Raw genomic sequence first — 13,598 nt, forward strand, 5'->3', positions numbered from 1 at the left:
GCTAGAGTTGGCCTTTGAGTGTGATGTTCCCAGTCCTTGGGGCATGAAGCCGTTACACGAACTGGCAGCATGAGGAAAAGCCCTGAAGAGGTTGCAGTCTGTATGTGTCAGAGCTTGTAGAAAAACGAGGTATTGTGAGGGCGTGGTGTTTGTCCCTTGGTGGTGCACGGATGCCCACCAACAGCAACAGCAGTACCTGAAGCTCCAGTATTTCTCCCTTTCATGGCTCAGTTCCCAGTGTCAGGCAAAAGGGCACACTGCCCCAGGCAGCTCCTGTGTGCTTTCAGTGGAGAGCAAGTTGCACTGCCATAGGGTGAGTGCTGGGTTGTAACTTCTCCTGGCTGCTTCTGGGGGTCTGGGAAGCATTTTAGACCAGAGTGGTGACTGGCTAGATTGCCTGTGGCTGTTTCATGTCCTTCCAAGGCAGTGCTCTCCTTCCAGCTCTTGAGCTGCCTGTTGTTTCTTTCTTGGTGATCTCATGTTGCAGCAAAGGGGGAAGAACAATGTAAGTTGGCTCAGTTCATGCCAGCTGCTTCCCCAAAGCCAAAGCTGGCAGGAGATCACACAGAGAAGTGTGGATTGAGCTTGCAGCAAGCCCCAAGTGCAGGGGTGAAGATCTCTTCCCACCTGCATCCTTTTGAGGGGCTTCCATGTTCCTGCTCTGCAGACCCTGGGTTTTTCAGCCCCTGAAGCTGGGGCTTCCTCTGAGGGTTCCCCACCCCTATCCTTGGAGGGGCCGGACATGGGAGCACTCCCTGACTCCATGGTGTTAGAGGAAGATGAGGTGCACGTGGTTCCTTTTGAATCCAGGTGAAAGTGTTTGCATTTATCAGCTCCTCGTGCATTGCTGGGAGAACATGTGTACCGTGATGCATTGTGGAGCCCAAGAGGGATGTGGGAGGTGCGGGGGACAGGGAGGACCTGAGGAATGGCACGCTTGCTTAGTTCATGGCTCCTTCACGGATCTTGGTTCTCCCTGCCAAGTCTAAAGAGATGGAGCAACCGAGACTGGGCAGGCTGCTTGCAAGCAGTGTGCGTCTGTGCAGTCTGTGGGACCCAGACAAGGGCAGCAGACGGTCCCTGGCAGCACAGTAGGTGGTGGGGGCTGCGCTGTGATCTGGACAAGCTAGGACATCTGAGTATGACTCTTTTTGGCAAGAAGGCTTGAGCAGATTTGTGCTGGTGTATTGAATTGCTATTGTCCTTGCGTGCATTCCTTTACTTATCTTTCCCCTCCAGTGCAAGAGCAGGGTGATATGGCAGAGCTCTGGGGGTCAGATTGCGGCTCCTTAGTGGGAGCTGGGCTGGCATCACTGCAGGGATTGCTCTGTCCCCTTCCCCACAGACAGCTTCACACAGCCCTTCTTGGCCCCACACTGCAAGCTACGTGTGGACAGTCAGCCTCTGATAAATGCACGGCCACCTCGTGCCCGCAAGTTGATGTCTTTTTCCCATCTTCTGCCCTTCCTGTTCCTCCCTCCTGGCGTCATCCCTTCGCTGGCCCTTTCGTGACTAATCCTGAGGCTGGCGCACAGGGAGAAGCTGCAGTCACCTCCATAAATCTGTCCTCTTGCTTCTGGGTTTTTTGACAGTAATGAACATGGGAGGAGTGAAGGGAGATGAGAACTTAGTAGACACCGGGGTGCTGGGCTCCTTGCTGCTTTTTCGCAAGCTGGGCTATGACAGATTGATTGACCTGGGAGCCATCGAGCAAACAAGACGTCAGGCTCTTCATTAGAGTGTTAATTAGCTTCCAGGATCTCTCCAGGGGCTGCTCCATAAAGTTTGGTTTACGAGAAGCTGTCTGGTTGAAACTTACCATGGGGAGGGAAGGAGAAGGCTCCTCAGCTGGCCTTGGAGTGGCAGGGACAGTTGTGCCTTCACTTTCTTTGGGATCAGGATGAGACAGGGCTTTGCTGCCCCAGCTGTCCTGTGCTTGGTGGGGTGCAGAGCTTTTGCTGTGAAGGTGACCCCTGGCAGCAGTCTGACTGAGTTTGGATGGCTGGAGAAACCTGAGGAGAGAAAAGAGGACACTTACCTTGTGGTCCAAGCTGTTCCTAGTGGTTGCAGCGGGGATGCTCAGCATCTCACTCATCCTTCCCTCTGAAGACATGGTCAGCAGCCAAGCAGGTAGTTGTCGTGACCATGTAGACTGGGGGTGCTGGGAGGACGAGAACAACTGTAAAAATAAGCTGCCCTATGGCGTGGTTAACGCTGGGAGAGGACTGATTTTTCAAACAGTTGCCAAGACGCTTGTGGAGGTCTATGAGACTTCCTCTAACAAATGAAAGTCAGGTACTACTACCTTTCTTCCCTCTGATTTCTTAATAATGTCTATGTGCCAAGGAGTCCTCCTGTGCTTGGATGTGGAAGAGGCCTTTTCTGCATGGATGGCCAGTAGTGTACTGACCTCTCCCAGACTCTTCAGTGGAGGCTCAAATGAGTGTGGACCACAAGATGCATGCTTTAAAACCCAGAGCTTTTGGCTGCTGGGAGGGAGAATCTAACAGTAAAGTTAAACAACGAAAGTTAATGAGGTGGAAACTTCCCTGCGCAAGAGGAGTCTGGAAACTTATCTCAAGTTTGCTGCTTGCTTGATCTCAGAGTGGTTTTGCTCTGTAGAATAGCACTGCTTCCCTGCTTTAAAGCCTTCTGCTCCATCTGGCAAATAGCTATGCTCTTGCTTGAGTGATGGAGGAGTTCAAGAGGCACTCAGCAGGGACAGGAGGCTGCTCGTCAGCAGCCGTGACTGTGCTGTAGAGCAGCCTCCTGTCCCCTATGTGCTCAGAGCTTCACTCCATCCCCCTTGCTGCCCACAGGTGAGACCTGCTGTCCTGCCTCAGCACTGCTGCTCCTCCCTGCCAGCTTTCAGCACATTGAGCAAGCGGGAGGAGGGGGGCTCAGTGATGCATGATTCAGGGCTGTGCCTTTGCACAGACCTGCACTAACAGCCCAGCTGGAGCCCTTTTTCTCCTCCAGCTGGCACAGGTGGGTTTGCTTCCTCCACCTCTTTTCCCTTGGGCTCATACTCAGGGCAGCCTCCTACCCCTACACGTTTGCTCTGGGTAGGGTCCTGGGCAACTGGACTTGCTGCTGCCTCTGTGGCACAGTTATGTATCCCAGACTGGCACCCCGGTGTGCTTTTTCTCCACACCTGCTCCCAGCACACTCATCTCCTCTCTGTATTGTCATTGTCATATACATTTGAGGGCCCCATCTTCCCTCTGTTGTTGCAGTGTGTAGCATACCCTCTGATATCATAGAACCACAGAATTGCTTGAGTTGGAAGGGACCTTTAAAGGTCATCTAGTTTAACTCTGCTGCAATAAACAGGGACACCTACAGCTAGGTCAGGTGCTCAGAGCCCCATCCAGCCTCATGTTGAGTGTCTCCAGGGCATTGCTTTGTAAATACAGATTTGAGGTGGAGTTTTGCCCACGGACACATCTGCATGAGGAAGCTCCCACAAAAAGGCTGCCATGTCCACATGAACCCACTTGTGAGCAGTGGGGAAGGAGTTTGTGCCGGATGTGCTGTGATGTTCCTGGTCCTATTGCAGGGGTGCTGACACTGGCCTTGTGGGGTCAGAACTAGGTTTCACCTGCCCTTGCCTTCAGTTTCTCATCACTGATGTGGGAATGTAATTGGCTCCTCTTCAGGTTTGCCTGCGAACTGTTGCTGTAAGACTGATGATCACATTGCTGACTGCAGTCAGTTAAAATCAGGGCTTCTCTTGGGGCTTCGGCCTGCAAAATGCACCCAAGGGCATAACCCAAGAAGATGGATTTTAAATGTGTGAAGCACCTCAGACGAATTTGACAAAGTTAAGGGGACGGAATGTATCCTTGCACCTAGCAGGACCCTTACTCTGCTCAACCTGCTTCATGTGTGCCCACTGATCTAACTGCGGGATGTCTTGCGTCTCAGCCCCCAAACAAAACTGACATCATCAGGAGATGTGGGCTGCGTGCGGAATATGCTGCTCTTTCAAATTAGTGCTCTTTCCAGTTACTTTTTGCAGTGCAAGTTTTTCGCTTCCATTTCAAAGCATTCTGTGTTTCTCTCTCTTTGATACCTTGTGAGTGGCCTTCCACTGCCACTTGGAGTATGCTTATACAGAAGCTGAATATCAGCCTGTTCACAGACTGCACCCATGCAACTTCTTTGATGTTATCTTGAATGTCTTCTCCCCACTCTGCTCAGTTTCCCATTGATTGGATGTTTTCTCTCCTTGGACTAAAATATTCTGCAGTGAGCAGTCCTTCAGCATTTCCTCACTCTGAAGCTTTGTGCAGTCCTCGTGTCCTTGAAGCCTTCACAAGCAGAGTCATTGGGGTGGCCGTGAGACTGCCAGCCCTTTGGGCAGAGAGAGAGCTTGTTTCACTCTTCTCTCCCCAGTCCATGGAGTCTAAGGCCTTCCTGTTGGGCTCCGTGAGATAAGTAGCCCAGTCCTAATTACTGTAAATCCCCTGCTCTCAGCCTCCATGAGTGTTGGTTGAATTGATGGGCTGGAGTGCCTTCTGCTGCAGCTTGTGGCTTCCCAACAGCTTTCCTCTTCAGCATGACAGTCACCTGCATAGCCAGGTGGTGTAGCAATGCCCATGTAAAGGCAGCAACTTCAGTAAAACAAAGCTAGCCATTTCTTCCAGCAGCAATTTTACCTGTGGAACTAATGGCCCTATGTCAGCAAAACATACAAAGGCAATTTCTATAGCAGTGTTTTTCCAGAACTTTGGTTCTTAAGGGACTGGGTATTTTTGGTTTTCCGCCTGTCCTGTCATTGGTCAAAGACTTAAATGCTAGGTTCATTGAACCTACAGTCAGTTTGATTATGTCAAAATGGGAGACTATGAACATGCTACATCTATAGTTTAAAGTCTTTTATCTTAACACAGATACATAACAGTTGTCTCCCAGGGCCATTGTACTTGCTTAAATAGGAATTTGGGATGCTGTCAAAGAAAATTCCTACAGTTTTCCCTGTCCTGTATAATAGGGAAGCATAGAGACCAGAGAATGATGGATCTGTAGTTTGTGCTGCTGTAATACTTCCTCTGTCCTTAAGAAGTTTTAGATGACAATGTCTTGAGAAATGTCAGATGGCTCATTTCTTTCAGTTGTTCTTCCACACAGTAGATGGATTCATCAATTAGTTTATGGAGGCAGCAGTATCATGAACTCATGAATCATGAGTTTAGGTTTCACAAGGCAAGTGGAGCTGATCTAGCACTTGGTTGCGCAGAGGGAAATGATCCTCAGCCCTGGCACTTAAGCTGGCCGCATGGTCCTGTCCCATTCCTTATGCCAGTATTGATCCCACTGCAGCAAATTAACCTGGTGTAAAGAAATAATTAACAATGAGTGGAGCGAGTGAGGTCTTGTATAGATTTGATTGTGTCTTCCCCAGTATCTGTGCACTGACAGCTGGGGCTAGCGGAGCTGGTGCGGATAGTACAAAAAGCCTCACAATCCTATGTGAAGTCCATCTGGGGGGCTTGCTCTCCGGATGGCAAGAAAATGGCATTTCACATCACTCTTAGTATCTCATCTCACTGTGTGTAGCAGCCACCTGCTCAGCAGGAGCCTCTGAAACAGCACAAGTCAAACATAGTGAGCAGGAAAAAGACAAATTGCAGTCACAGTTAGGGGGAGCAGCTCTATGCTAGGATGCACCTCAAGCTTATCAGGTGTCTTTCTGACACTGAATTGTGGCCATTAATGGCCAGACTCCAAAATGACATGGGAGTTTGTGTGTGGTACTGCTATATGTGTTGTAACTTGCTCTTTGGCTATGTTTAATTACTTTTTTTTTTCCTAATTGATGTAGCACTTTTTTGTTCAAAATCTTTCTGATGAAGGATTGATTAAATATCTGTGTGGGGTTTTTTTTCCTTTCTTTATCCTTGGCGGCTGTAGCTTGGTACTGAATTTATCTTCTGGTGATCCTATCTCCATACTTTAATTTACAAGTGATCAGTGAGCCGTACGTTGTTCTCTGACAGCAGGCACAACTCATGCTGGGAGCCGTTTATTCCCTCCCCGCCCCTCTCCTGCACAGCTTACACATTTATTTCAGGGTTTGACAGGAAGTTTTCTAATTTTAGAGCTGTGGGGCATTTTGATTTGGGTTATGTCTGTGTTTGTTTTTATTCCTCCAAGGTAAATTGTCCCCGAGTCCTTGCTGTCCTTCAGGGAGACGTGGTTTCTCAGGGAGGCTGTGGGGCCTGTCCCCAGGCTGATGGCAAGGCCTAGCTGCAGCTCCTGGACCCCAGAGCTGCTGGCTTCTCAGCTTCCTTCATCCCCGCAGCCACGCACACCTGCAGACATGCAGCTCCTGGGTTTTAAAGAGGCTTTCTAGGTCACAGACGCATGCTTCACCAAGGCCTGGCCCACCTGGGAAGGGGCAGCAGCTCCTCCAGAAAGGGTTAACATTTCCTCTCCTTTCCGTGGAGCTGCTCTCACAGTAATTCAATCATGTCAGCCTGTTTGCAGGCAATAATTCATTGTTATAGGAACACTACAGTAAAGTGACAAGTTAATAACGGCAGTAATAATGGCAGGCAAAGTCTAATGCTATTTCCCATTCTCCTACTCCTGTTGCACCAGCAGAGGCCCATGTTGGCTAATGCAATTTGCAAACTCGCTAATCCAGTTTCAGTAGGGATTGTGTTCTATTAAAAGTGAATAACAGCAGTCGGGAGCTGTGCTGCCATGTTTCTGGCCCCTCTGGGGAGACCGTGCAGGCCCTGGAAGTCTTTGTCTTTGTGGTCATTTCTGTGTGATGCTTAAGCCTATTGAGCAAGCTCCTCATAGGACCCATTCCTCTTTCTCCTTTCTGTGAACAGCTTTCCTCTGGCCTCTCCCTTCTGTGAAAGGGCCACTTCTTGCAGCTCCCACATCTCCCCCTTTGTGCATTCACTTGCTTTCAGCTGGCCTGGTGGGCACAAGGCACCCATCCCTTGTCACATGGTCAGTGTGCTTGTTTGGTCCCATTGCCGCTGTTCCCCAAGATCATCAGTGCATGTGCCCTTGCAACACACAAGGAGGCAGAGGAAGCTCTTCATCTGTGTTTTATAGAAGAGGTGGCAGAGGTGCCAAGTGTTAAAGCATGTCTCAGCCTGTGGCAGAGCGGTGATCTGCATACAGGTCTCTTGGAGCCAAGGCAAGTAGGAGTTAGGGCACAGGGTGCTCTCAGGGAAATGATGAGGCACTTGAGGGTGCGTGGCCATTGTCAGCTGTGCCAAAGTATGTCTGGTGCCCTTCAGGTCCTATGCATGAACATCATCTTGGGGCTTCTGGAAATAGGTTTCTCCTGGCTGACCTGTTAGACACCATCCCTGGTGTCATACCCTGTGTGAGCTCAGGCTGGCTTGTCCCCGTTTCTTCTCTCCCCATAGCCCTCACCTCCAAGCAGTGAGATCCCAGCGGAAGCTTTTAGAAGTAGGGCAGTCCCCATGAAAACTGTACAGTACTTCACCAGTTTTCTCCAGAAGAGCACATCTTCTGGAGGAGTTGTTCCCCAGAGGGTCACAGTCTCCAAAGTGGGACACAGCAGCCCTTGCTGCCTCCGTATGCCCACAACAGGCTCCCTGGCGGCTCTCTGGGCTGCTTATGGCTGTCTCCATGCCCACCACTCTCTACCCAATGGCAGCTGCCCAAGGGACATGCAGAGCCCAGTTCCCCCCCTGGCTGGCAGCGCCCTTCTCCTTTGTATCGGGGGGCACGTTGAGTTTTGTATAGTATTTTCTGTGATGGGGGGAGGGCACCTTCTTGCTACAGTTAAGTACTGTCATTCCTGTAACTTGGTGATAGTGGTCCCCGCATGGTAGCTAAACTCTTAGAAGAGGGATGCTGTTGTATTTTCTTGATGCCTATGAGGGAAGGTGATGTGAAGAGTCTTGAGACAAAGCATCTTTGTATCAGAGCATTTTTAGTTACGGATCGCAAAGTGCTTTAGTAAGTGTTGTAACCCTTGCCTGATGATTAGGAAATAGAGACAAGAAAACCAAGCACCTTAACTACTGCGAGTAGCAGCAGCAGAACTGTGCACCAAGCCTTCCTTCTCTGAAGGCTGGTTTCCCTTCCCCCGAATATCTGCATAACTGTGCTTGCCAAATGCTTGGCCTGAGGAGGCTGCCTGCCTTGTGGTGTGCAGAAAACCCACACAGTATGTATTGGCTTGCAGATTACCTAGCCACACTGTCACCTGCTGTGGCTGTCGGGTGGACCAGGCCTGGACCCCAGCCCACGAGTGTAAGCTTCCAGGACTTCATAGAATCACTGAATATCCCGAGGTGGAAGGGATCCGCAAGGACTATCAAGTCCAACTCTTGTCTTAGTGCAGGAACACTCAAAATTAAAGCCTTACATCTGAGAGCGATGTCTAAACACTCCTTGAACTCCAGCAGCTTGGGGCCATGACCACAGCCCTGGGAAGCCTAATCCAGGGCCTGACCCTCACCTTGGGAATTAATGCAAAGGGCCTGTTATGCTGGAGGATGCTGTGTGAGGCAATGTGTCTAGCAAGTGTACAGACCTTCTGTGGACACCTACTGTCCTTGCCAGCCTTGCCACCTGAGCAGGCTCCAGCACCTGTCATCACCCATTTAGCTTCCTGCTGTCCTCCAGCAGAGGTGGTGGGATGCCCACACTGGTGCAAGGCAGCATTTCTTTGTGCCATTGGAGAGCTGACATCTGCAGTCTTGGTGCTGGCTTGAGGGCCCCAGCACTGTTGAAGAGCTCATTCAGGTTGTGTGGCTGGTTTATGAGAAATATGAGGACTGTAACTGTGACTTGTTGCCAGTGTAAATTGAGAGCCTCAACACTATATGTAGGGCCAATTACAGCACATCGAGGTATGATATCCTCTTTACTAGCACCCTCTAGGGAGCCAGGAGATGTTGTGGCAACAGGATTATGGCTTGTCGATGATATGCAGAATAGTTTCACCTAGACACGTGCACCTGTTTCTCTCCCTGAGCAGATGTTTGGGAGGCTGTTAAGAGAACATCAGCCTCCTGCCAGTGCAGCAGCAGCTGCATGTAACCCTGCCAGCTGACATGGCTGCACCCAGCTCCTGGGTGCTCTGGGCATAGAATCATAGAATGGTTTGGGTTGGAAGGGACCTTAGAGATCATTTAGTTCCAACCCCCTGCTATAGGCAGGGACACCTTGAGCCGGTTGCCCAAAGCCTCATCCTGCCTGGCCTTGACCGCCTCCTATGAGGGGGCACCCACAACCTCTCTGGGTGCTGGGCGGAGCATGCCGCACCCCGGGGCAGCCTGCATCAGCTCAGCAAGCGGAGGCTGAGCACCTCCCTGGCCCCCTGCCCAGGCACATCCCCAGGCCAGGAAAGGGAGTTTCCCAGTGTCAGAGGACAGGGTTTGGCTGTCTGGGTGCCTAGGGTGTAAGTCTTCTTGCAGTCCCACTCAGCAACTACAGCAATTTCCATGTCATGTGGTAACTTAAACATGACCTGGCAAGTTGCATGGGGCGTGATGAGATCCACTTTGCATTGAAGCTGTCTTAACTACCAGGATGGCAGAGCTGTGGCTCCCTGTGGGGCCTTCTGTCCCAATGGGAGCACCGCAGAAGTCATCGTCCCATTGCTGCAGGCCTGGATGCTGGGGTAGCACCAATTCCCAATGCACGTCTTGGCGCTGAGCAACCCCACCACACGGAGTGTGTGTATATGCTGCATTTTAATAGATATAGGGCTACTGACTTAACATACACAGTTGCTATAGTAACAGAGGTTTCCTTAGTAACGGTTGCAGAAAATAATCCAGCACCAATTAAAAATAAACTGTTTGGAAAGGGGGCTGGGGGAGAAAGGAAGCTGCCGAGCATCACCTTCCCCGTTATTGGCTCCTCTCTTGGGGACTCAGAAGATTGATTAATGCCTGAAATAACCTTCCTTAACTAGCAGTGAGCCCAGAAGGTGGGATGGGCGGGTGGCTGAGGCTGCTGTCCTGGGCTGAAACAAAGGGGATGGATGGCTGGTGTGTGTCTGGGGGCGGGAGTGCCACAGAAATACAGCGATGTGATGCTAAATCTATCCATTAAGATGAAGTCTTCAGAGAGGAAGAACAAGGGGCTGCTTTCCCTCCTTCCCTCCCTCCACTGTTTGTGTGCCATGCCCGTAACACAGCCATCCGGGCTTTATTAGCATACTGATTAACGCCGTGGGCAAGGCGGGCTCCAGGGGAACCGCGTTACCAGGATGCCTATCACTGATACTGCATCGGAGCAGAAAGTGTCACTGTAGCAGGATTTTCTCCCTTCTGTTTGATGTTGTTTGTGTGTACCCTCTGTTTCCCTTGACTCCGTCACTCATCACTTGTGCCGGCAGGCATCCGAGACCCTGGGGTCCAGGGGAAGCTGGAAGGACGGCGGAACTCAAAGTGAGAGAGGAGGCAGCGTGGCTTCCTCGCAAACACAGGATGTGTGGGCCAGGTTTCCAGGGCACGGATCTGCAGCTCCCCTGGCAGGTTTCAGTCTTTTGCGCCTGTAGTGCTGCCCTTCTGCCGTGCCTCTGGTGCCCAGTTGGTTTCATTAAGAGATTTGCAAATTGTGCACGAGGGCCCTTCACTCGGCAGCCCTCTGTTCACAGCCATGCGAGGTGGTGGTGGAGCTGGGAGAGGTCAGGATGGGCTGGCTGGAGCACAACAGCAATATGGGTCCCCTGCGTCTCAGCTATCGCAAACCATCATAGAGTGTTATTGGGACACCCTTCATCACTTATGCCTGAGCATCACCACTCAGGCGAAGGTGGTGGCAGGACTGCTCAGGCCAGAAGCTGCACGTCTCTTCTGGCCTTTAGGTGCTGAGCTTTCCTCCAGGGCCTACCCAGTGCAAGTGTCACATGAGGGCGCCTCATATCCTCTGCAAGCGGCAGTGGTCCACACTCACTGCAACCACTTGAACGTGTGCAGGGGAAGACTCTGTCTGCTCTGCAGGGAGAGGGAAATGGGAAACCAGTGTGTCTCTCTCCTGTATGGGCAAGACCTAACATTGTCCCTGACGCTGCAACCACTCAGCTAGCAGCATAGGAGCTGCTGTCACGCTTGGGAAGCAAGAGCAGTTGCGTATCTGTGGCTTCTCTTGGGTTACACAGACCATGGTGGACCTGAGTCTGGAGCTCCTGACCACTTCCCTAGCTGTAGCGTGTCTCTGGGTTACTAGTTCCGCCAGTGACAGCAGTAGGGGCTCATTTAACTCACTCTTCCTGGAAATGGTTTTCTGTGAAACTGGTCAACAGCTCATTGGTATGAGCTGCAAGTTGTGTGATTTCACCATTAAAAAACTCACCCTTGTTTCTAGAGAACCATTGTAGAGACAGGGAAGTTGAGTCTGGGTGTAGCCATCTTGCTATGTTTGGTGCCTTAGACCACAGGGTGTTAAGAGAGAAAGGCTTTTAGAGGAGAAACTGTGAAAAAAGCAAGTCTCTTGCTGAAGGACCTGGTGGGAGGATGCAGGAGTAGAAGGAAAGTAAAAAAAGAGAGCTTTGGCGAGAGAAGATCTAAATTCTGAAAGTCCAGGCAAGTGCAGCCACATGCTCAGCTAGGGGAGAACTCTTGGGTCCTCCCCAAACAGGTGAGTTTCTCTTCTGTGTTCATGCCCCACCTCTTCTCACTCTCCTCTGTCTCCCCCTGGTAGTGACTAAGCTGCAGGTGAGCAAGTCGAAGCGGAGCATCACCCTGGTGGAGAACCGCCCCATCCCACTCAACTGCTCGGTGAAATCCCAGACCAGCCCCGACTCGCACTTTGCCGTGCTGTGGTACGTGCACAAGCCCTCTGATGCCGACGGCAAGCTCATCCTGAAGACCACCCACAGCTCAGCCTTCGAGTACGGCACCTACGCCGAAGAGGAGGGGTTGCGGGGCCGGCTGCAGTTCGAGCGCTCGGCGTCGGGAGGGCTCTTCAGCCTGACGGTCCAGCGGGCTGAGGTCCGTGACAGCGGCAGCTACTACTGCCACGTGGAGGAGTGGCTGCTCAGCCCCAACCACGCCTGGTACAAGCTGGCGGAGGAGGTGTCGGGACGGACCGAGGTCACCGTCAAGCAGCCAGGTACTGCACGCCATGCTTGTGGGGTTCTCTCTGGTCGATCGAGCACTGGCTCTCAAGCACACCTCACGCTGAGCAACAGGGGTCCCCCGCTCTTCTTGCCTCTCAGCTTTGTCACCCACTCTTTGCATCCTCATGCCTGCGCGTCCCTGCACAAAGGGACGTTCCCCCAGCAGTGTGACCCTCCTCCATTTAGGCTGGATTGGTGTGTATTCCAGCGTCCCGTGTGAAGGATGTCATCCCCCCTTTATCAGAAGGGCTGCTGTAACCAACCTGGTTTCTTTATCCTCAAGAGCATCATGTAGCAAGAGTGTCAGCTAGCGACCTAACGAGAGAGAACTGCTGTGAGCCTGCCTAGGAAAGCATTGTCGTGTTTTGCTGTACAGTCTGTATCTTGGCAGGCGTGGAGAGTCTTATCTCTTTTCCCTCTGCACTGTATGCATGAGATGTGAATAATGAGCTTAATGAGGTGGGGAGCTGGCTGCCAGGAGGGGAGAAATCTGCTCTGGTGGTGGTTTCTGTGGTAGAGGACATCCCTAGTAAAGACAGGCTACCGTAAGCTGGGGACAAAGCCCTGATTTCATGCAGAGAGGGGAGGCAGAGGGGCAAAGACCATCTCTGAGAGCAGTCTGCGCCCCATGCACGCTGAGAAAGAGCATTAGTACTTCACAAAAAAGGCTGCTGTGCTCCTGCTTGCCCCAGATGCCTGTTTTTGAAAATCCTTCAGGCAGAGAGGACTCAGCTGGATAGCATGACTAGAGTAAGATGCTAAGGGAATTTCCTCTTGACTGGATTTGGCTAGCTCGGTGTAGGCTCTGTCTGAAAGAGTGCGGGAAGGGTATTGGGTATGGTCCACAGCAAGTGCCCAAAGTGCCGGTTCTCCTGGTCATGCAGGGAGCACAGCGTGCCAGAGCACACTGCTCATTGCTGGTCCCAGCTGCTTGTTTCCATCTGCAAGTTCCCAAGATGGCTGCAGGGCAGTCAGGGAGAGGGAAGCTGTGATCTGCTCCCTCCTCTGCATCATCTGCCTCTCACTGTGTGGTGCCCATCACTTACTGCAGCAGCTGCACCAGGGAAGTCCAAGCTGTGCCCCTTCATTGAGGTCATGAAGGAATTAGGAGTGTACCACACGTCATTTCACATAAAAGAGCTGATTGCAATCACTCCTGCTGTATCAATGAAGTTATGGAGCAAAAACCAGGGGCATTCCCAATGCAGCAAAACAGTGTGACTTTGCCCTTGTGCCACTTCTCGTTTTGTGGTGGTGTTTCCCTGTAATCAGCTGTCCCTCCTCCAATTTTTTTTCCCTTTTCCCACAGCAGGAGAGGTTAGTGGTTGGGGTGTGACCAAGCTCAGGCCTTCCACAACAGGAAAATGTGAAAAGATTGAGGTGTCCTCCCTTCACGAGGTTTCACGCACTCGGGACCTCCCAGGTCCTACTAGGAGATGTGGAGTTTCCCACTTTCCCGTGGCAAATGGTCAGAAGGCCCTGAAAAATGCCAGTCCCATTTTCTTTTCCTTCCCTCTTTCTT

At 51.5% G+C, this 13,598-nt stretch overlaps 1 protein-coding gene across 2 annotated transcripts in view; it reads left to right on the forward strand.

Moving 5' to 3' along the window:
- The window catches only part of IGSF3 (immunoglobulin superfamily member 3), a 77,533-nt gene that overhangs the window by 56,747 nt on the left and 7,188 nt on the right, over positions 1-13,598 (forward strand). For both annotated transcript variants that reach the window (XM_021402312.1, XM_021402322.1), the window contains one exon: positions 11,659-12,069. In XM_021402312.1, coding sequence (XP_021257987.1) covers positions 11,659-12,069 — 411 coding nt within the window. The remainder of the gene's footprint in view (positions 1-11,658; positions 12,070-13,598) is intronic.

Source organism: Numida meleagris, chromosome 1, assembly GCF_002078875.1.
Source record: "Numida meleagris isolate 19003 breed g44 Domestic line chromosome 1, NumMel1.0, whole genome shotgun sequence".
Taxonomy (NCBI): Eukaryota; Metazoa; Chordata; class Aves; order Galliformes; family Numididae; genus Numida; species Numida meleagris.